Here is a 21,935-nt window from a genome sequence, read left to right as displayed (position 1 = left end):
GGCAGGGTGGGGGTGCTACAGCCTGGGGGCAGAGTGGCAGGGGATGGGGTGGGGGAGTAGGCCAGGGCAGCCAGCAGGCTTTGGCGTCTGATCCCTGCAGAGGTGGGCCAGTTCCCTGGTCCATCCCAGGACTGTACATGTCCCCTCATAAGCCAGGCAGATTCACGTTTTACATGTGAGGGGGCTCTGAGGGCTTGCACAACCTGCCCAAGGTTATGCTGCTTCGAAGTGCCTCTGAACCACCCCGGAAGATGACATCATCATTGCTTGTCCTGAAGCACAGGGCGCTGACGTGTTCTCCACGATTTCTGGGCATTAAATAACCAGGTTGGTGGGGCTGAGCTGAGATTGGCATGAGTCAGGTCCACGTTCTGCAGAGAAGGAAGAGGGAGAGCTGCCCAGAACCTTGACCCGATGAGCTCAGCGGTGGGATGAGGACAGGTACCTTCGCTCTAGATCCCAGTCAGGCTCAGTAATCCTGGGAGGGGCATAAAAGGCTCAGGTTAGTACAGACACGCCTTGTTCTAAATCTTGCAATGAAATCAGTTTAAATCCAATCAATTAAAATGCCAACAGTTTATTTTTTTAACTTGACTTTCAGTTCTTTTAGGAAAGTATGCATGGAGAATAGCCTCAGATATTAAGCATTATAAACTACAATTAAAGAGTTCGCTGTAGCAAAGGGAATGGATGTGGTGGAGGCCTGGAAGCTAACTTACATTCAAGAAAATTTAGGGGGGACGTGAATTTTAGTGGGACAACTGGGTAACTGTTTTGACAATAATTAACCAGGATCCTACTTCCTTACAACAAAATCCTAGATGGAGCTAAGGTTTTGAGTATGAACTGAAACCATGAAAGTATTTGAAATGATTTAAAAGATAATCTGGGAGGAGGAAAGACCTTTCTAAATGGGACATCTACCAATAACTTGGATTATGAAAAATTAGAACTTACATAGAGCAAAACACCGAGGGAAAAGATTGATAAGCTGCAAACTGGGGGGAGATGTTGAAACATAGGACATAAAAAGGGCTATTTTCCCTAATATGCCAAGTTCTTAAAGTCATGAAAAATGAACAACTCGGTACATAAAAAGGCAAAGAATAAATAGGCAGTTCACAGAGAAATACAAATGGATCATAGCTAAACATGAAAAGATGTTTTATTATTGTAAAATATGAAACAAAAAGGGAGACACATTTTTGCAGGAAGGATTCATATTTATATAGCAAAACAGAAAAAATGTTATCTGTAAATCACTAGTGTGTAAGTTGTGAAGCACAATATATTTTATTTCTTTAATTCAAATAACTCAAACTTTTATTTCTTTTTCTTAACCTGTCTCACTGACTAGGACCTCTCGTACCATGGTGATAATCACAAATCTTGGCTTGTTCTTGATTTTAAAGAGAATTCGCCTTGCATATAGTTTTAGATATTGGAAAATACTCTTCTTAAGGTTAAAGCAGTTGTCTCCTATTTCTAGTTTTCATCTTTAATGAGGGATAGGTGTTTAATTCTTTTATCAAGTGTTTTTTCTTTATTGATATGATCACATGTTTTTCCCCTTTAACTTGTTAATGTGGGGAATATCAGTAACTCATTTGGTCATGATGTGTTCTCTTGTTTCTATACTATTGAGCTTTGTTTGCTGATGTTTTCTTCAGCAGTTTTGGATGCATGTTTATTAGTAAGGTTGGCCTGTAATTTCCCTTTCTCACACTCTCCTTTACAGGCCTTTGTGTTATTAGAATAAGTTGGGGAGACTGGTTTTGTGGTTTGGTTTGGTGTAAGTTTAATAATACCCAGTCTTCTCAAGTATGTACTTGGTATAAGCCCTCTTTGGTGACAAGAGTCAAATTTTAAAATGCAATGGGTTTGACCCAACAATTTCACTGTTAGGAGTTTATCGTATGGATATACTCAAACAAGTTTACAGAAATGTAAGTGGGTACAATGATATTTATTGTTGTAACAGCAAGAAACTAAAAACAAAACTCCCCCAACTGGGGACTTGTTTTTAAAGTGCATATTTTGTTGCCATTACAAACACTGAAGTATCCCAAATTTGTGCTGATGTGCAGAGCTCTCCAAGACCTGTGATTAGGGTAAGTGCAGACCAGTGTGGCTCAGTTGGTTGATCATTTGTCCCATGCACTGAAAGGTCACCAGTTCCAATTCCTGGTCAGGGCACATACCAAGGTTTTAGGTTCGATCCCCAGTCCAGGTGCATAAAGGAGACAACCAACTGATGTTTCTCACATCAATGTTTCTTCCTCTCCCTCTCCCGCTCTCTCTCTAAATCCAGTTAAAGAAACATATAAGGGTAGAGTAGTTGGCAGAGCAAGAATAAAATATATATCCCATTTGTGAATTTTCTGAAAGATAGCTCTATGGATGTGCATGTACTGCTTCTGGAAGGATACTCCAAACCATGTAACAGCCATGTCTGGAGGGCAGGGATCTGGAGGCCTCTATCTCTCCTCTCGAGAAGATGCATTTTCTTTATAGTCTAAGTGTGTGTATGTCTCCGTGTACATGTGTGCCCTGCAGCCAGGATGGAGGAGGCCTGCTGGCTGAGGCAATATCCTCACTGTCAGCTAATGGCACAGAGTCACCCAGTTCGCCTCTGGCCCTTGTGGTCTGTCACTGATCCTAGACAGGAAGCCCTATATTAGGCCCAGGTTTGGCCTGAAAAAGTAGAGCAGTTGCAAATGTTAAGTTGACATAAATAGGAGGCTCTGTAACCGACTGTGGATGTTGCTATGGAAACGAGCCTGGGCAGTCTCCATGGAAACCGTTCTCAACTCTGCCTGAAGGAGTTGCCACCCACGGGTGTTGAAATCTTACTTATCAGGAACCTGAGAGCTTCAATAAATGCTAAGGGAGGGAATGGTGGGTTGGCCCCTGCTCGCCCAGGTGGGCTATAGGCACCACCAGCTGCTACTGGAGAAGGAAGAAGAGCCACCATTCCCACAGGAGGTGCTCTTATGGGGAAGCAATGTATTCAGTGTCCCCGGAGGGAGCGGGGCCCTCATCTGGAGGTCCGGGGACCTGGACTCTGCCACTGACCACCGGTGTGCTGCATAATGGTGGTGGACTAACTCTGAAAAGAGCCTTTTCCCTGGAAGTAACATGTCAGGCCCAGCCCCACTGAAGCCAGGACTCTGGGCACCTGACCGAGGACTGAGAAGGATGGTGGGTAGCAGTGTGCTAATGGGGGCTGGGAGGGAGGGGCATCCTTGTCCAACATTTACCGATGGGGACCCACACTTTTTAAGCATATGCCCGGGGCTTTCATTGATTTACTTTGTTTATGTCTTACATTGTCTCTAAGATAGGTGTGCATTTCATAACCACACACTCAGGCATGCAAAAACTTATTTTTCTATAATAATCTATTTTGTATAGAAACCTATTTTTCAAGTCCCCATTTAGTCTGGTGGCAGAAAATGTCATCTTGGTCATTTTGGGCGTAAACTACAGTTTTAAGCTCAACCAATGAATGGTTCACCCTTTTAGTAGATGTTCATTTTTGCCTGCACCAGGGCCCTGTATTTGGGGTCTTCCCTACGACGGGGCTTTGATGGGAGATAGCGGTGGCCGCCTAACATTTCTGTGAATACACGGAATGGGGTACCACAAAGACCGAGTCACCCAGCATCCTGTGGGCAGAAGGCGGTGGGGACACCTTTCCTAGAGTCATTGGTTCCCCTCGTCGGCCCCCTATTGCTGAGGCTGTTTCTCCAGCCCAGCAGTGGTTCTCTGAGCTCCCCAGCGTCCTGTCAATAGCGCCTTTCCTCCTGGGTTAACCAGAATGCTTCCTGTTACTTAAGCCACAGTTTTAGAGCTAGAGTACCTTGTGATCAGAAAACAACTTAATTCTTCCCACTTCCTTTTCAAAACCTGTTCCGTGGGGATGGTTCTCACCCAGCCTTGAATGAAATCTAAGGTAGATTTCTTGTTGTTTTGTTTTGGGTTTTTTGTTTTTTTGGGTTTTTTTTTGGGGGGGGGGGGGAGGGGAGACAGGGAATTCATTGAAGATCGTAAAAATTCCTGGAGACACTTTTAGGCACAGAAGTCCAATTTCAAGAATTACAATGTCTAGTTATGAAAATAGTTGAGACTCCAAGTTCATTGGAAGCTGTAGCTGCTCCCCTCCACCTTCTGAGACATGGAAACATGTGGCTGGCAAAGGAGAGCCTGGTCAGCATTACCTCCATGGCCCTCCTCTGGGCATGCTCCGTGCCCCCACCCCCAGGCTACCCCAGCACCATTGGGTGGGGAACTGGTGCAGGACAAGGAGGGGCAGGAGCAGTGGCTGGTGGTATCTGACACCGTTCCCCTCCCTGGAGTAGGTGCTCATGGGAGTGTTTGATTCCCCGCATCCTCACTGCTCACTGCACCTCCACGCAGGTGAGCCCTCTGCGCTCCAGTCTTCGTGGGCTGGTCTCAGTGCTTTTGAGACATTCCCCCGCGCTCTGATGCTGGGCTACAGCCGCAGGGCGCCTCTCCTTGCTCTGTGCTCCAAGCAGGCAGCCCCGGCCACCGCACTGACCGTCACACACCAGGTCCTCAGGGGACCCTCCCGACGGCAGGGGATCCCTATCAAGCTCTGCACAGCCTCATGGAAGCCACTCTCGCTAGGCCAAAGGCAGCGGCGTGGCCAGTGGGACACGGATTATTCTCAGAAACATTCTGTGCCGTTAGCCAGCATGGAGTGGGGGATGGACAAGAGTGGCAGGATTGGTTTGGAGTCATTCCTTGGCATGTCTTCTGTTTTGGAATGTCCAACAAGTGGGCACATTCCTGTTTTTTCTCAGATCCCTGAGGGGTGTTAACAGGTTTCCTTTTTGGAATTAACTTCAGGTGATTTGGCGGGGGAGGGCAGGTCAAATGCATGGAGGGTCTCCACCGGAGCAGCGTTGGGGCATCAGTATTGGAGCACAGGCCCATCCTGTGGAACAATGCCAGCATGGCTCACCCCTCCCGAAGTGAAGCCCCTCCCCAGTGGGTCCCCTTGCCTCGGGGAGAGTTATTGTAAAACTATGAGCTGTGTAGAGAAAGGGGGCCTTGGGAGAAGAGAGAGAAGTGGTGAGTTCAGGCTCTGAAGAGGAGACCACCCCTCAACCCCACTCATTCTGCCGGGACCTGCATTCAGGTGGCTCGATGCAGTCAGCAGCAATCTGATGGAGCACCATGTAATTTGGGAAATGGGGCAGCTCTAACCTGGTATAGGGAGCAAAAGTCCTTTCCTTTCATTTCAAAACTTGATTCTCTAATATCCAGAAATGGCCAGTGTATGGGCGGTGGGGCCAGGCCTGGCCTGTAGCAACTGTGGGCTTTGCAATAGGGGTGTTTTTTTGGGGGGAGGTGGGAAGCTAATGCAGCCTGTTTCAGGAGTGCCCTCTTCTCCCAGGCCTCGTGAAGACATCCTAGCCCCTGACCACTCTAGGTGCACCCACCTCCCAGCCCGGCAATGCAGATGGAGCCCCAGTGCCCACCCAGGTCGGTTCCCCGCTGGGGGCACCCCTCACAGCAGAGCTGCCCACACAGCCTGCCCAGCTGGCTGCAGAGTCCCCCAGCAGGCCCCAGTTCCCATTCTGGGCCACCGTTACCCAGGAAACCACTGTCACCAAGGCCCCTGGGCCAGGCTGTGCTGAGAAGAGATTGCTGCCTCCAAGACAGGAGGGTTTCCAGCTGGATCTAATCCAATTCTGTCTTTGTGCTGTTGTTGTTGCTGGTAATAAAACTCGCATTTGCCAGAACTGGGACAAACACCGGGTGGAAAGAGCAGTATTTCGGTGACATGCACCAAGCCCACTCAGGTGGCCCCTAGCCTGGACATTTAGACGCCCTGGCTCAGAAGAGCTGTCTCCCGCCAGTTTTGTTGGGCAGCCCCATGGCTGCCGTCCTCGGGTGAAAACACTCCACACCCTGTGTCCTGGGGAGATCAGGAGGAAACCCCACCACCTCCTCCATGCTTGTCTCTGCACAGAGGGGCGTCGGCACAGTTTTCCAAGCTGTTAAAAGACGTCATCCCAGCCAAAGCCGGTTTGGCTCAGTGGATAGAGCGTCGGCCTGCGGACTGAGGGGTCCCGGGTTTGATTCCGGTCAAAGGCATGTGCCTTGGTTGCAGACACTTCCCCAGTGGGGGGTGTGCAGGAGGCAGCTGGTCGATGTCACTCTTATCGATGTTTCTAGCTCTCTATCTCTTTCCCTTCCTTTCTGTAAAACATCAATAAAATGTATTTAAAAAAAAAAAAAAAGAAAGAAAGAAAGAAAGAAATCATCCCAGCTATAGACTGAGGTGGAACCAAAAAGGAAGTGAGTGAGGAGGTGATGTCAGTCATTTATTCAGCAAATGGCGAGGAGCCTCCCATGGGCTGGGCCCTGCCCGGGGAATGGGAAGAGATGAGCAGGACACCGGCTCTGCCAAGGCATTTCTCATTTGCCTCATGCCAGCTCTCCCCTCCCCCTCCTGCTCCATTTGCTGCTTCCAGGTGAGATGCTCTGCACCTCCCCTTGCAGGCTGTTGGCTGCAGTTTCAGATGCATGGGGGGTTTCTAAAAGGGTGTCCCCTTTGCTCTCTGGATTCCGTCTCTGAGTTACAGCTTTCTCCCAGTTTCGTTATAGATAAGGAACAGTAATGATAATAAAATATCAAATTTAATATGATTATGGTAATTTAACTGGTATGACCTGCTTCGCCAACTTAGATTACAAATATGTTCACATTTCTTTTATTGCCCTGGTTCAATGGGGCAGGAGGGTTGCCCCAAATTATTTAAAAAAAACAAAAAACAAAAAAACACCCCAAGTCCTCCTTAGTCAAAGCAGAGGTCAGCTTTGCTTCCTCACCCCAGGAGGAGGACACAGTCCCCACAACCCACGGCTACTGTTGCTCCTCGCTGTCCCTTTTGAAGGCAATAGATTCTCACACCTTTCTCTCTGGGAGCCGCTTCTCCCACTTTCACCTCCAAGCACTTTCCTAAATACTCCCCTTTCTGAAGGGGGATTCTGGTAAATAACATTTTCTCAGTTTCACTAACATCTAGTTACTAAATTGGGTCCTGCCTTAGTTCAGGCTGCTTCACCAGAATATCACAGACTGTGTGGCTCAAGCAACAAACATGCATTCCTCACAGTTATGGAGGCTGAAAGTCCAAGATCAGGGGCCAGCATGGACGAGTTCTGGTGACAGCCCTCTCCCTGCCCTGGACTGAAGATTTCTCAGTGTCCCCAGATGGTGGAAGGAGCAAGGGGTTCTCTGGTGTCTCTGTTACAAGGGCATTAATCCCATTCATGTCCTAATCACCTCCTAATACCATCACATTGGAGGTTAAGATTTCAACATATTAAGTTTAAGGAACACAATCATTCAGTCCATAATAGGCCTCTTAACTGAGGGGGAAAGCCATGGGTAAGGTGGTGTGGACACTTGGCCTTGGAATTGGACATCACTCATTCACATCATTGGTTCTATGGCTTTCTCTTCTGGTCCTCTGAGCATCCCGCTACTACCCTGTTTCCCTGAAAATAAGACAGTGTCTTATATTAATTTTTGCTCCCAAAGATGCGCTAGATCTTATTTTCAGGGGATGTCTTATTTTCCCATGTGCTAGGTCTTATTTTCGGAGGATGTCTGATTTTCAGGGAAACACGGGGTAGGAGCTGCAGAGCATCAGTTGGACACTAAGAAAGCCAACCCCCCAGCCTGCCCCGCCCCTTCAACCTACCCACTCAAGGTGGGGCTCTGCCCTGTTCTGCACGTCCTGTCCCACTCGGTAGAGACACACATGAGTGGCTCAGGAAGTACAGTGTCAGCTGATTTGAGTTGAAGCAGAAAGTGGTTCCACACACGGACAGCAGGGGGCACTGCCCATCAGGACTGCCCGGCACAGCGCCTGCTGGTAAGAAGAGGGGGCCTGGTAAGGAAGCTGAGCTGTGTGTCCAGAGGTCCGAAGAAGAAATCCCTGCAGAGCTGTTGAGGGGAACATAGAGGAGTGTGGCCAGATACGGGAGGTTAGGGCGACAACTCCCCAAGCCTGCTTCCTAGAAGACCCACAGGTGTCAGAGCCGCAGGCACGAGCCTCATCGGAAGGACTGCCAAACCCTGCTAAACGGACAGACTCCGTGGCTACAAAGGCCTCTGCAAATAGTTCAGCCATGGGGGAACACTGCCCTAGGGCTTGTGCGGGGTCCTGGGAGGGGGAGGGGCCCCAGGGATGGAGCTGGACGATCCTACAGTAAAGCCAATGAATCCAGAGAGGGTTACATTCAATTTGAAGAAACAAAAGAAACGCAGAGTAAATCCATATGCAACGGGCTGAATTGTGTCCCCCAAACCTCACCTGTTGAAGACCTAACCCCCAAGGTGACTATATTTGGAAACAGGGCCACAGGAAACACACAGCCCCCCTCCCCTCGCACCTTTTGCGAGAGACTTCGGGTGCCCTGGGGAGCCTGGGGTCTCAACAGCCTCCCTGCAGGCAGCATCTTGATTGCACTTGCTCAAAGGCTGCCTGAGACCTCAGGGTGAACTCAGGGGGGGCCTCCACCAAGCAGAGCTCATCTCAGGCTTTGAAGTGATAGCGCTTTGGATCCCAGCTCTGAAACTTAAAAGAGTTGAGGGCCAAGTTAAGGTTACGGCTCACAGTTCAAGCACCCGGGGGTGGGGGAGAGGAGTGTGTATGAGGGGGCCTCCTGCAGCAGCTTAGTGAGGGGGATACATCTCACAGGCTCCTGGCGGGGATGAGATGCTCAGTCCTGAACTGGGGAGAAGCTCCCCGAGTCCACCTTCACCTGCCATACACCCGGTCAGTGCCCACTCACAGCTGTGCCCTTGCTCATTAGAGGAGCCAGCTCTGGGTGGAAAAATGCAAGAGGTGGCTATGATGGCAGTTTCAGGGGCTGCTACCCGCCAAAAGCATCACTTTTTGGGTCTTGAGTCCCCTGCCCCCTCAGCAGTAGGCTCTCACAGTGGCCTCCGTTGCCTCTCCCTGGCCCTGGGCGGTGGCTGTTCACAGCACAGCCTATTGTCTAGGATGCATGGATAGCAGTGCAGTGCGGGCAGCTCCTCCAGGTCCACCCAGTTCCTGGGTGGGGACACCTCCCTCCGTACCTAGGGACTGTTCTGCACACCTGCCTGTCCTCACTTCCACACGGTTGCCCTACTCAGTTTCTGTCCTCACCGATCCACTAACAAAATTCCTCTTCACCTCCATTAGTCTCTACCAAGTCCCAGCCATTTCAAACCGCTTTGCAATGACTGATTATTTGTGACAACTTGCTACAAGGCTGTATCTTACTGTTCCAAATGCCACTAGTCTGCTGCAGTGGTACAGCATTATTAATATAATGATTTTCAGCTTCATAGGGTCCCCAGAGAGGGACTCGAGAGGAATATAGTTGACAAATGCAGCTCGTAGACTAGCATTCTCCACGTCATATGCTCCCCAAGGGCTAACAGTCCAGGAAGGGCCAGCCCTTGTCCCTGAGGGGATGTGGCTCCTGGGTTAGCAGAAGATGACTGTTGTATCAGCCTTCTGGGGCTACCATAACAAAATACCACAGACTGGGTGGCTTTAATCATATGAATTTGCGGAAACCGGTTTGGCTCAGTGGCTAGAGTGTCAGCCTGTGGACTGAAAAGTCCCAGGTTCGATTCTGGTCAAGGGCATGTACCTTGGTTGCGGGCACATCCCCAGTAGGGAGTGTGCAAGAGGTAGCTGATCGATGACTCTCTCTCATCGATGTTTCTAACTCTCTATCCCTCTCTCTTCCTCTCTATAAAAAAATCAATAAAATATATATTTTAAAAAATAATATAAATTTATTTCTCATGGTTCTGAAAGCCCAAAATCCAAGGACAAGGCGCCAACAGAGTTTATGTCTGCTAAGGGTTGTCCCCTGGGTTGCAGATAGCCACCTTCTCCCTGTGTCCTCACATGGCTTTTTTCAGGTGGAGAGACAGAGAGGAAGGAAGTGCCCGGTGTCTCTTCTTACAAGGGCACATACATCACGAGGGCTCCAACCTCAGGACCTCATCTAATCTAAGCATCTCCCAAAGGCTCTGCTTCCAAATACCATCATATTGGGGTTAGGGCTTCAATATATAGATTTTGGGGGGACACAGTTCATGCCTCAGCAGCTGCTGAGGAGTCATCGACACCCAGGCCGTGAGTGTTAGCTATCGACACCCAGGCCATGAGTAGGCTGCGCTCAGGAGTGTGAGGAACTCAGGAGAAAGGAGTGGCCCAGGCCGGTGCCTAGCAGTTCTTCACGTTCTTCAGGTAGACTGGGCAGGTTAGTAGGATTAACAGGTGAGGAGCCACGAAGGAAAATTCAGATCCAACCTGGGAGAGTCAGACCCATCTGTCGGTGGTCAGGAGGAGGAGTCAGCAATGGAGGGCTTCTGGAGCACTGGCTGTGTCTTCACTCCATCAGTGACCAGCAGGTCTTCTGTGCTGGGCCATGGTGTATGCAGAGGAGCCAGGGCCTTTGAATGCAGCTCCAGTGTCATGGTAATGAGACCAGATGGCAGGAGAAGGGGTGGACCCAGCATTGGAAGGAGCACAGGGCTTACGGGGTCTGTGGCCCAGTTGCTATCAGAGAGATAGCAAGTAGAGTCCAAGGTGTGGGGAGTAGCAAGGTATAGGGTCTGGCTCCTGGCCACTTGGGACAGGCCCCAGCTGTGCCTCTGGGCCAGGCCTGAGTGTGAGTCCCTATGCCCTCACACTTGATGTCCAGGTGCCCCCTTTGATCGGGCCCACTCTTGGTTCTTTGGACCTGGATTGTTGGGTCACCTGGCAAAGACGATCAGGAGCCAGCTCTTCCCTGGAGCCAGGAAGTACAGCCCAAGACAAGGTCATGCAGCAGATAAGAATCTAACTATTTGGCAAATCAGATTCATCAACTCATTTTTTCCAATCAATTGTGCTGGTTTCACACATGTACAAGTAACAAGTATGTCTCAGATTTTCTAGCAGTGATAATAAGCTCACATTTATGCCCAAACACCTCCAAGTTCCATTGGCTTTAGTAGCAGGAATTTCAACCTTTTCCAAAGCTAAGTTCAAGGTTTCCCAACTCACTAGCTGCACTTGCTGCAGGGCTGGGCCCTCCGAGGCATCTGTACCCTAACCCTGACCCTGACTCTCTGCCCCTTGTTTGCTTGCTAGGTCCAAGTGCTGACCCAGGGCTAGGCTCGGACCCAGTAAGTAGACCCCCTGCAGAACAGCCTGGCCTGCAGTGCTGGGCCTGTGCCCACTCTTGAGGATCCTGAGAAGTCCTCTGTGACTTGCAGGCCAGGATGAGTCCCCCCAGGGAGAGAGAAGAGGCCCCTTTCCTCCCCCTCAGTGTACTGAGATCTGTCCCACGGTTCACCCACCAGTCCACAGTTGTCACATCAATCCAAGACTGCTATTCCCTTACAAGGACCTACACTTTATATGGGCACAGCTTTTGAGTCAAAAGTCTCCTCCACGCTCTGTCAGCTGGCTCAGGCAGGGTCATGCTGCCCACAACCCAAGATTTTGTGCTTATGAACAACATTGGGGATGACAGGTGGTCAGACCCTGCTGTCCCTTTTCTGTTAGGAAGACTGCCTGGCCAGCACACTGGTAGATACAAATGCAGCATGAAGGGCGCCACTCACCTCCACTGGGTAAGCGCTCAGTCCCCAATGCAAAGAGAGAAATTGGAAAAGAGGTGGTTCCTAATTTCACTCTCCCATGAGCTCTGACCCCAGTTGTTTCCCCAAATGTCCTGCTGGATACAACAGCCTGGCTTTCTGACATAGCACAGGCATGTCTCCATCCAGGATGGCCATGGGACAGTGCAGTCGGAAAGCAGGGTGAGGAGCATCCATGGCTTGGGAAAGCTGGACAAGACTCATTTCTGGGTCTGTAGAACCATGACCCTGGCCGCTAGTCCCTGGAGGTCCAGTTTGAGGGTCAGGAGCCTCTGGTCCTGGGCAGATCTATCTTCCATACCCATTCCCACCCCTGCATTGATACTTCCACCTTTCCCTCCAGCCCACCGAGTGTACCTCAGTACTGAGGCAGCTGCAGGGAGGCAGGGGAGGGGATCATGCCCTTCCATGGGTCTTAGTCAAGTTTGGGACCTCTCGGGCAAGAAGCAGCTCTGCCCTCCATCCTTCCTGCTCACTCCCACCTTTTCACAGAACTCCATGTATCACGCAATGGGCAACCACCCAACCTCACCTCTTCCTCCCATTAGGTTTTATCTAAACCACCCTCTTCCTCCCCCAAGATCACCCCACCCTCCTATCCACCGCTTGGTTGTGGAAGCCTCTTATCTTACAGGTAGAAGGTGGTTGCTCTTCTTCTGAAAAACCTTCCCCCTTGTCTCATTTGTAACTTCTCTTCCCACTCACTCCACCCTCCAAAACCACCCCACAATCTAATTTACCCTTGCAATCATTTGGCTCTCTGGCGCAGCTGAGTCATCGAAGGCTTTCAGCTATCACTGCTGCTCATTCTCAGATCATGACAGGAGCCTGAGCCAAGTCATGACTCAACAGTTTACAGCCTCCAACCAGGGACTGCCAAGAGCCTTGTGTCCTCAAGATGGTTCCTCCATTCCTGGCTTTCTCCCTCCCAGCCACTGGAGAGGACAGCTCCATGAACACACCACTGTGGCCAGCTGCCCAGCCAGGACTCAGGTGGGCAAGACACACACATGTTCTTTATTCCCCTCTGGCTGAACCAAATCAAGCCTGACTCTGTCCCATTGTTCTCAGGGAAACTACCATGTGTATCAGTTAATAATGTGTGGGGTGTTTTTTTTCAATAGATGCAGTTACACATATGTTGATATATATGCAATTTGATATTATGCTTTTTTGTTGTATTGACAGCAAGTTTCAAAACTTCATATGTCAAATTTTCTGAAGGTGTTAACGTCATAGATATTTCTACGCTTAAAAAGGAGCATTTGTAGGAAGTTTTAATTCATTATTTAGAAGAAAAGTGCTGCTGAACATTATCGTATACATGCTCCATCTCAAGATACTTGAGAATGCTGGTGTAAATGCTTTAAAAGTGATGATTTCTATGTGAAAGACAAAGAATGTCTAGGTCAATTTGAACCAAGCTTTGATTGTAAAACAACCAGAATGGGCCAGAAGGAATGGCAAAGTAATTTTGCTTCACGATCACACACTTCAAAACCAGTTAAAGACATGTTAAGAGATCTTGCCTGGGAAGTATTAACCCACCTGCTGTATTCACCAGACCTTGCTCCTTTAGATTACCACTTGTTCCGATCAATGGCACACACACTTTCTGAGCAGCACTTCAAAACGTACAAAGAAGTGGAAAGTTTGGTCTCTGAATGGTTTGCTTCAAAACAATAAAAGTTTTATTGGGACGGTATCCACAAATTACCTGAAAAATGGGGGAAATGTGTAGCTAGTGATGGATATTACTTTGAATAAAGCACTTTTGATATTTCTCTTGAAATTATCGTGTTTTCTTTGATTACAAAATCTGCATTATTAACCAGTACACCTGGTAAGACTAACGAATAACGTCCCAGTCTGTTCAAGATAGCAAACTAGTCATATTCAGGAATTTCCTTCCCTACAGGCTTGTTACCACCGCCTCTCCTCCCCCAGGCATGCGCTAAAACTCAGGCAATGGACACCCTGTGGCAATGGGGGAAGAGCTGCCCTTGGCATGTCTCCTTCCTTCCCCAGATGGTTCCTCATGGCTCTCAGGTCTCTCCACTCTGACCCCACTGCTTCCACAAAGTATCTGCAGCTTCACCATAGCCTGATCCATACCAGTCCTTTCATTCTTTTGCAACCTTTTCATGGGCTTCCCAGGCCATTCAAAAGTCGATAAGAAACTTGGGGCTCTTTGTGTGTACCTGATCTGCTCTGATCATCCCACTTGCTATCATCTCTTCAAGGTTGTTGGCCAACAGACCCCCAGAAGGGACTGGAAAGCAAAGTCTTCTCCACCCTGGGATCCCCAAACTAGAGAGGAGCTTGATCCATCCCTCTCACTGCATCTTGCCCCAGGATACCTGCCATCATGGCTGACTTTCTTGATTCTCTCTCCTAACTCCACTCTCTCTTCCTTTCCAGAATTTTCTGATCTAACAAGAGGTAGGGGAGAGTTGAGAACCAGCCTTGTCCATATGGACTCATCTTATTATTCTGCCTCATGCTTTTCAGACTTAGAAATCAAGAATTCACCTAGTTCTTAGGTTCATCAGGAATCTCCAAATGCTGGGTGACTTATGTTGAGCTGTCTGGGTGTGGTGGGAAGGTTTTGGGGGCATAATGAGCAGGCACAGCATTCAATGAGCATCTAAAGGGAAAGCACACCAGTCAAAGCACCACGTATCATCCCACCACAATACAGTCTTGGGATGGGATATCTGCTCCTGGAATTCAGGGTTGGAGTTTCCCTCCTCTGAGCAGGACTTTCTTCTCTTAACCTCTGGTGGTCTTGATATCCACCTGGCCACCAGAACGCTGGCGAGCCATGATGCCCGTGCGGAATTCTTTGATGACAAAGTAGTAGCAGAAAACATCCAGGCAGCAGTTGATGTTGGAGAGACACATGGACAACTGCAAGAATAAGCTGATGTTCCACTTAGCTCTGCACTCCACAATAAATTTGTTCCTCACCAGGAACTGCAAGAAGAAAGCAAGGTGGATCGGAAGAAAGGAGACCACAAAGACAGCCAGACTGGAGGCAATAGTCCAGATGCAGGCCCTCTGCTGGCCCCCGTCTTGGCTGTGGTCCAGATGGCCAACCAGAATGTGAATGCTCCTGAAGGAGCAGAAACCCATGATGCCCATAGGAAGAAGGAAGCCAAACACCTCGAGAGGGAAGAAGACCTTGGCACTCCAGGTGTCATCGGACATATTGTGGAAGCATGTGTACCCTTTTCCCACTTCCCCATGGAAGTTGTAGATGGGGATACTCCCAACCCACACCAGGACCCAGATGGTGAAGCAGATCCCAAAAATCTTCCTAGGGGACCGACAGTGGCTGACCAGGATTGGGTACCGGATGGCCAAGAATCTGTCCAGGCTGATGAAGCAGATTGTGAAGACACTGCCATACATGCTGATAAAGTAGAGGCACTCCACAAAGGTACAGAGAGATGGTAAGGGATCCTTCCAGTGGCCCAGGGCGACCTTGAATGGGAGCGAGAGCACCAGCAGGAGGTCAAAGACCGCCAAGTTGATCATGTAGATGGAGGTGGCAGCGAACTCCGGCCACCTCTTCCTCAGGAAGTTGCGGAAGCGCCGGATGGCCAGCACGTTGAGAAGCAGACCCAGGAGGAAAGTGGGGATGTGCACCACCAGCTGCACGGTTCTCATCAGCTCATCCACGTCATGCAAGGTGCAGTTCTTGCTTTCATTTGGCACGCTCATGTTCTTCCCTACAACATCAACACAGATTAGATGAAGTTCCTCTCGATCTCTAGAAGTGATGGATTCATATGACTTTGTTACGAATGATAAACACTTCCCCTTTAGCACCCAGCAATTGAATGCTCATTGAATAACCATTAGAAAACACAGGGAATAAAAACTATCTCTAATGCTGCTGTCTACATGGAACTGTTCCTATTTCATGTATATCATTCCAGACTCTCTTTTTTTTCACACACACACTCACACACCACATGTGTGTGCCTTTTTCTTTTACAAAAATAAAATTATGCTTAAACATTTGTCTTTTTTTTTCCCAATCAAAACTCCTTCTGTTGAAAGGAGTAACAACACAAACCTTGACCCAAACCTGTTTAAGTAAAGAGAGAATCTAGATATATATAAAAGCCTAAGTGACCTTCTGACCATCCCACCAGTAGCTATGATGTGCACTGACCACCAGGAGGCGGATGCCCAATGCAGGAGCTGCAGAGCTGCGGTGACTTGGCAGCTATAGTTCTCAGGTGACGCACCAGGAACCAGAGAGGAGGTAGCCAGTTTCTTGGGTGCATCACCTGAGTACTGCCCTCTTGCAATCCAGGACCCCTCAGAGAATGTTGGAGGGTCAGCTTCAGCCCAACCCTGCAGGCCAGGCCAAGAAACCCCACTGGTGCACAAATCCATGTACTGGGCCTCTAGTTTAACATAATGGAAAACATGAAAACACAAGACAGAGCTGACTTAAGCTCCTCTTTCCTCTTCTCTTTTCCACCCACATTCCCAAAGGTCTGACAGAGTTTACCCTGCCTAACTGTAGGGCTGGTCACAATCAGCGCATCACACTCCTCTGAACTCCGTGACTGGGTCGTTGGTTCAGGAATGGACACCTGACTCACACAGAGATGATGAAAAGCAATGAAACTCTTGCTTGTGTTTCTAGGCAGGGGTTGGGGCTCTTTCTGTAGGATTTGAAGTTGGGAAGATGTAAGGTCTGGAGCTGCTGTAAGTTCTTGCTATCCCATGGAGAAAACTGGACAAAAAAATGGAGAAATATGGAAGAGGGAAATGAAGTAAGGGCCTGAGGTCTCCACAGGGCAAAGAAAGGCCTTGAGACAGGTGAACGACTAGAACTGGTCCCAGGGTCAAGAAGACCAAGTCTGCGGGCATGACTGCACAGGGTTTATGTGTCTTGACTGCACCAGGTGTAAGTGTGGAAAATAGACAAGGTTTGGCTGCCAGTATTCTCCAGTAAGACCATCCTAAAGATCGCATTAAAATTACTGACAGACGTCAAATGGGAACTTTTCAAATGATAATTTTTGAAGTCAGAGAAAGCACTCTAGGGACTGGCAAAAGGGGGAGGGAGTATGTGGGGATAGGAAGAGATTAATCAAAAGACTTATATGCATAACCCATAGACAGACAATAGTGCTGTGAAAGCCTGGGGAGGGAACAAGAATGGGGTGGATAGGGTCAATGAGGAGGAAAAGGATATCGGTAATACTTTTTTTTTTTTTTAAAGGCTGAGATGATTCATCAGCTTTCATTTTTTAAAAATATATATTTTATTGATTTTTTGCAGAGAGGAAGAATGGGATAGAGAGTTAGAAACATCCATGAGAAACATCAATCAGCTGCCTTCTGCACACCCCCCATCAGGGATATGCCAGCAACCAAGGTACATGCCCTTGACCGGAAATCGAACCTGGGACCCTTCAGTCCACAGGCCAATGCTCTATCCACTGAGCCAAACCGGTTTCGGCATTGGTAAAACTTTTAACAATAAAGATAAATTTTTTTAAAAGCACAAAATAAATTCTAAGTATTATTTGAAAAAGTACATCATTAAATAGAATTCAAAGAGACATTGGTAAAGGTACATTGTAGTGGCAAACTTTAATATACTATCGATTTGAACACATCAAGTAGGCAAATATAAAACAAGATATATAATTATATAAGCAGTATAATGAATGCAATTTAATTAGTAGCTCTTGGATTTGGTTTTAAACCAAATATTGAATAAACAGTTGACAAAATAATTCTCTGCCTAACAAGAATAAAACCTTCCATTAAAAACACACACACACACACACACACACAGAAATTACATTGGCTATGTTCTCTGACAACAATATACAGAAATCTAGGAAGTAAAAAATAGAATTGGCTATTTACCAATAAGTAAAGTCAGAACTACAAAACAAAACTCCTGGGATATCATCTGAAATTGTAAGAACTTTCTGAATTGATTATTATATGTATATATCAGGATGCAGCCAAAACTATTCTGAGAGATGCATAGCCCTAACAGCTTTTTTCCCTTTGTATGAAATGTTTTGATAATTATGAACCATCGACCAGTACAGACTTTAAACCTTAATATTTCTTCTTTCCTATGTAAAACCAGATCATTAACACTGTCTATTTCAAGTAAGACAGAATACCACAGTGTGAATGCAAGTAATAGGTAGTAAAGTCTGCTTACACATCTGCTGGCTTCACTAAAGTTAAGAACTAGAGTGCTCCCTGTTTCTCAAGTCAGCAAAGCAAATTCAGTTACACATTTTTCCTGCTCATAGTTCCAGTTGAAATAGAACAAATACTACTTTGCATCTCAATAGCATTTCTTATCCAAAACACAAAGCCCCTTTGCAATATTTTCCCTACCCTCAACGTTCTGTGGAGTAGTGAAGGGAAGGAACAAGGACTTGTTCTTTTTTTAGAGGAGAAAACTTAAGGTGAATTTTGAACTCAACCTTGGCAACATATTGGAAATTATCTGGAAAGTTCTAAAGAATCCTTAAGATCATGTCATATCCCAATCAACATCAAAATCTTAGGGTAGGGGACCCAAGTATCAATATTTTTAAAAACACACATGACTCCAAAGTACAGCTAAGATTGAGAACTATTGGGTTAGGTGATTTATAGTCAATCTTTAAGGGCAACTATCTCTAAACCTAAATGCCCTCTCAGTACCAGTGAAAAAGAGATTCCATTTCCTTGAACATTGTAGCAGTTTGTTTTAATATTCTGTACTGTTGGTCTCCAGTAACAAATTCATTTATCAGGTTAAAAATGAAGGCTCTTCGTTCCCCAATGCTTATGCTAAATATGAACCTCTATCTTATAAATTTTGCAAATGGGATATTAGGGAATTTAAATCTTTTAGATAAGAATAGCTTGTCGTTAAATATTGAGGCACATTTGATTCTAGGTTCGACGTACAATAACTATGTTTTTGTTTTCCTTTCGGCACCTTCAAAACTTCATTACAAAATGAATGTTTACTAATAAGACCAAACAGAAGTTATAAACAAAGCTCTCAGCAAAAGCTCTTGGAATCGACTGTATCATAACCTTGGCCTTGTAGTTCTGCAAAACCTCTCTGTTCTCATCGCTGTGCAGGCAGCGGTACCAGCGCTTCCACACTAGGGCGCAGCTCCGCAGCTCCGACAGCTGCAGGCAGGAGAACCCCAACTCCGGCACCTGAAAGGACAGCTCTTGGCCCCTCGGACCCAGAGCCCAAGGCCGCCCCAGCCTCCCCCACTTCTTCCCTCCCCGCCACCCCGCCACACACGCCTGCCTCCCTTCCTTGCGGCACAGCGATCGCCTCACCAGCCATCCCCAGAGCAGCCACCCACCCGCTCCCACTCCCATGCAACAGCTTTAGTCTTTTTTTTTTTTTTTTTTTTTTTTTTTTTAAATAAATTTTTATTGTTCATATTATTACAAGTGTTCCTTTTCCGCCCCCTTCCCACCCCACCCTCTGCCCTTTCCCCAACCCCCATTGTCCTCATCCATAGGTGCACAGTTTATGTTCAGTCTCTTCCCACATTCCCCTGTCCCCTTTTCCCCAAGAATCATCAGTTCACTCCCCTTCCATACCTCTGATTCTATTATATTCAACAGTTAATATTGTTCATCAGATTTTTTTTTTTAATTTCCTTGGTTTTTAGATTCACTTGTTGATAGTTACGTATTTGTTGTTCATATTTTTATCTTTATTTACTTTCTCTTCTGAAAGCAATTCATATAATTCTGGTTTGGTGGTGATGAACTCCTTTAGCTTTTTTTTATTAGTGAAGCTCTTTATCTGACCTTCGATTCTGAGTGATAGCTTTGCTGGGTAGAGTATTTTTGGCTGTAGGTTCTTGCTATTCATCACCTTGAATATTTCTTGCCATTCCCGTCTGGCCTGCATGGTTTCTGTTGAGAAATCAGCTGACAATCGTATAGGTGCTCCTTTATAGGTAACCACCTGCTTAGCTCTTGCTGCTTTTAATATTCTCTCTTTGTCCTTTGCTCTTGGAATCTTAATTATGATTTGTCTTGGTGTGGTCCTCTTTGGATTCCTCTTATTTGGAGTTCTGTGTGCTTCCTGGACTTGTAAGTCCAATTCTTTCCCCAGGTGGGGGAAGTTTTCTGTCACTATTTCTTTCAGTATGTTTTCGATATCTTGCTCTCTCTCATCTTCTGGGACCCCCATGATTCTGATGTTGGATCGTTTGAAGTTGTCCCAGAGGTTTCTTACATTATCTTCAATTTTCTGGATTCTCTTGCCTTCTAGCTTCTGTGGAGGAGTGTCTTCTGGCTCTTTATGTTCCAAATCTTTGACTTGATTCTTGCGATCTTCCCTTCTGTTTTTAGGACTCTGTAGAATATTTTTTATTTCAGACAATGTATTCTTTATTTCTTGTTGATCCCTTAGCATTTCTTGTTGATCCCTTTTCATATCCTCATAGGTCTCATTTATTTTATCGGCCTTTTCTAGGAGTCTCTTGAAAAACCCTATAAGTGTGGTTTTGAACTCTATATCCAGTCGCTTTTTGTCCTCCATTTCTTTCCTTTGTGATCTATTTGGTTTAGGCATTTTCGCAGGCAGCTTTCCTGATGGGGCGGCGTTTCAGGGTGGAGCCTACAGCCTCGGCTTCCGTCAGCCCCGCCCTATGCGACTCCTGAGACTCAGGGTCCTTCAGTACTTGTTGCAAGCGCCTCTGAGAGAAAGGTGCCCTCGATTTTCGCCTGCTACCAAACAGTGTAAGCTCTCCCGCAATGGGCCCGAAACTGGGGTTCAGTTCAGTTGGAAGTGGAGTTGGAGGTGGCGTTCACAGCAGTCTGGAGCCCCAGTCTCCTTCCAGCCAGGGCAATCCCGCGGCACAGCCGGCCGTCCCTTCTCTGGGGGCAGTGAGTGCGCCTCCGGGACCTCCTTTCTCCGCTACCCCGGGGTTCCGACTTACAGCCCAGCTCCCTATGGCTGAGCCTGAGTCCCCGGGGTCTGGCCCAGAACTGGGGTTCAGAGCAGTCGGGGGCCCAGCACAGTCGGAGTTTTATCTCCTTTCCGCTAGGGAACGCCCGCCAGGCACTCGGCCTCCCTCCTCTCTGGCTCCGTCCTCTTCGCGTGCGCCGCGTGTCTCCGTACCTTAGGCTTTTACAGCTCCTCCGTGCTTCCTTCTGGTTTTCTCCTTGCTTCTTGTTGTAGGATTTCCAGTCAGTCGACTTTCCTGTAGTTCTGGGTAATGTCCATTTTATATTTTAGTTGTATTTATTAAAATTGTTGTGTGCGGCTGCGGCTAGTTACCTACCCGAGCAGCCATCTTGGATTCTCCTCTAGTCTTTTTTTTTTTAACAAAAGAAAATTAAATAAACACTCAACTTCAACATTTAGCATTTAGAAGAAAAAAAGTGGTAGAGGAATCAGAAATAAAATTACAAAGATTAAAACTGAAATAAATGAATTTTAAAAGGAGGAAAATACCAGAATTCATAAATTTCTGGGTGATGGGAGTAAATAAAACAAAGCATATATCTCCAACAACTATGATAAAGAAAAAAGACTCAAATGATCATAACTAGAAATGAAAGAGGAAATGTTAAGCTTAGAGGAAGAGAAGAGAAAAAATAGAAATAAATTACCTTATTATGTGAGTGCTAATCCATTAAAAAACCTTAATGCAGTTGATGATTTGGAGGCAAACCATAATCTACCTCGACTGATACAAGAGTGGACAGAGAAGTATTGATTGATTAGACCAACAACCATGAAAGAAACTGAGAATGCTATCAAAAAATACTCTTAACCAGGCTCTAGCTCATTTAAAATGTCAAGAAATAGATAATTCCCATATTCTAAAAGTAATTTCAGAACATAAGATAATATTAATGAATTTGTGTTATGAAACCAACTTACCCGAATATCAAAACTTGACTGATGTAGCACAAGAGAAAAGCTATTGTTCAAATGACCAAATCTGTTTCAATGTTAGGAAATCTATTAACATTGTATTAACATTATGTATTACATCATTAAAGCAAAAAAATGAAAAACCCTCTGCTATATCGGTAGATAGTTTTTACACAAAAGTCGTTTAAATGAAAGGATAGAAGGATACTTTTTACACATGATAAAGAGTAACCTGTTCACATCATTGACTAACTTTGCATTTAATGGTTAAAACAAACAAACAAACAAGCAAACAAAAACAGTCGTTTTTGTTGAAATTGCCAA

The 21,935-nt window shown here is 46.7% G+C and overlaps 1 protein-coding gene across 4 annotated transcripts in view; it reads right to left on the bottom strand.

Moving 5' to 3' along the window:
• Positions 1–66: 66 nt before the first annotated feature.
• The window catches only part of GPR55 (G protein-coupled receptor 55), a 45,449-nt gene continuing 23,580 nt past the window's right edge, over positions 67–21,935 (bottom strand). For 3 of the 4 annotated variants that reach the window (XM_084891852.1, XM_084891851.1, XM_084891853.1), the window contains exon 2: positions 13,234–15,432. In XM_084891852.1, the coding sequence (XP_084747978.1) occupies positions 14,471–15,424 (954 nt within the window). In that variant the 5' untranslated portion in view covers positions 15,425–15,432 and the 3' untranslated portion in view covers positions 13,234–14,470. Of the gene's footprint in view, positions 479–13,233; positions 15,433–21,935 lie in introns of those variants that run through there. The other variant, XR_014795684.1, reaches the window with a different exon arrangement.

The sequence above is a fragment of the Pipistrellus hanaki genome (assembly GCF_964339955.1).
Source record: "Pipistrellus hanaki genome assembly, chromosome: 8".
Lineage (NCBI taxonomy): Eukaryota > Metazoa > Chordata > Mammalia > Chiroptera > Vespertilionidae > Pipistrellus > Pipistrellus hanaki.
This window is presented reverse-complemented; position numbering and strand designations above follow the sequence as displayed.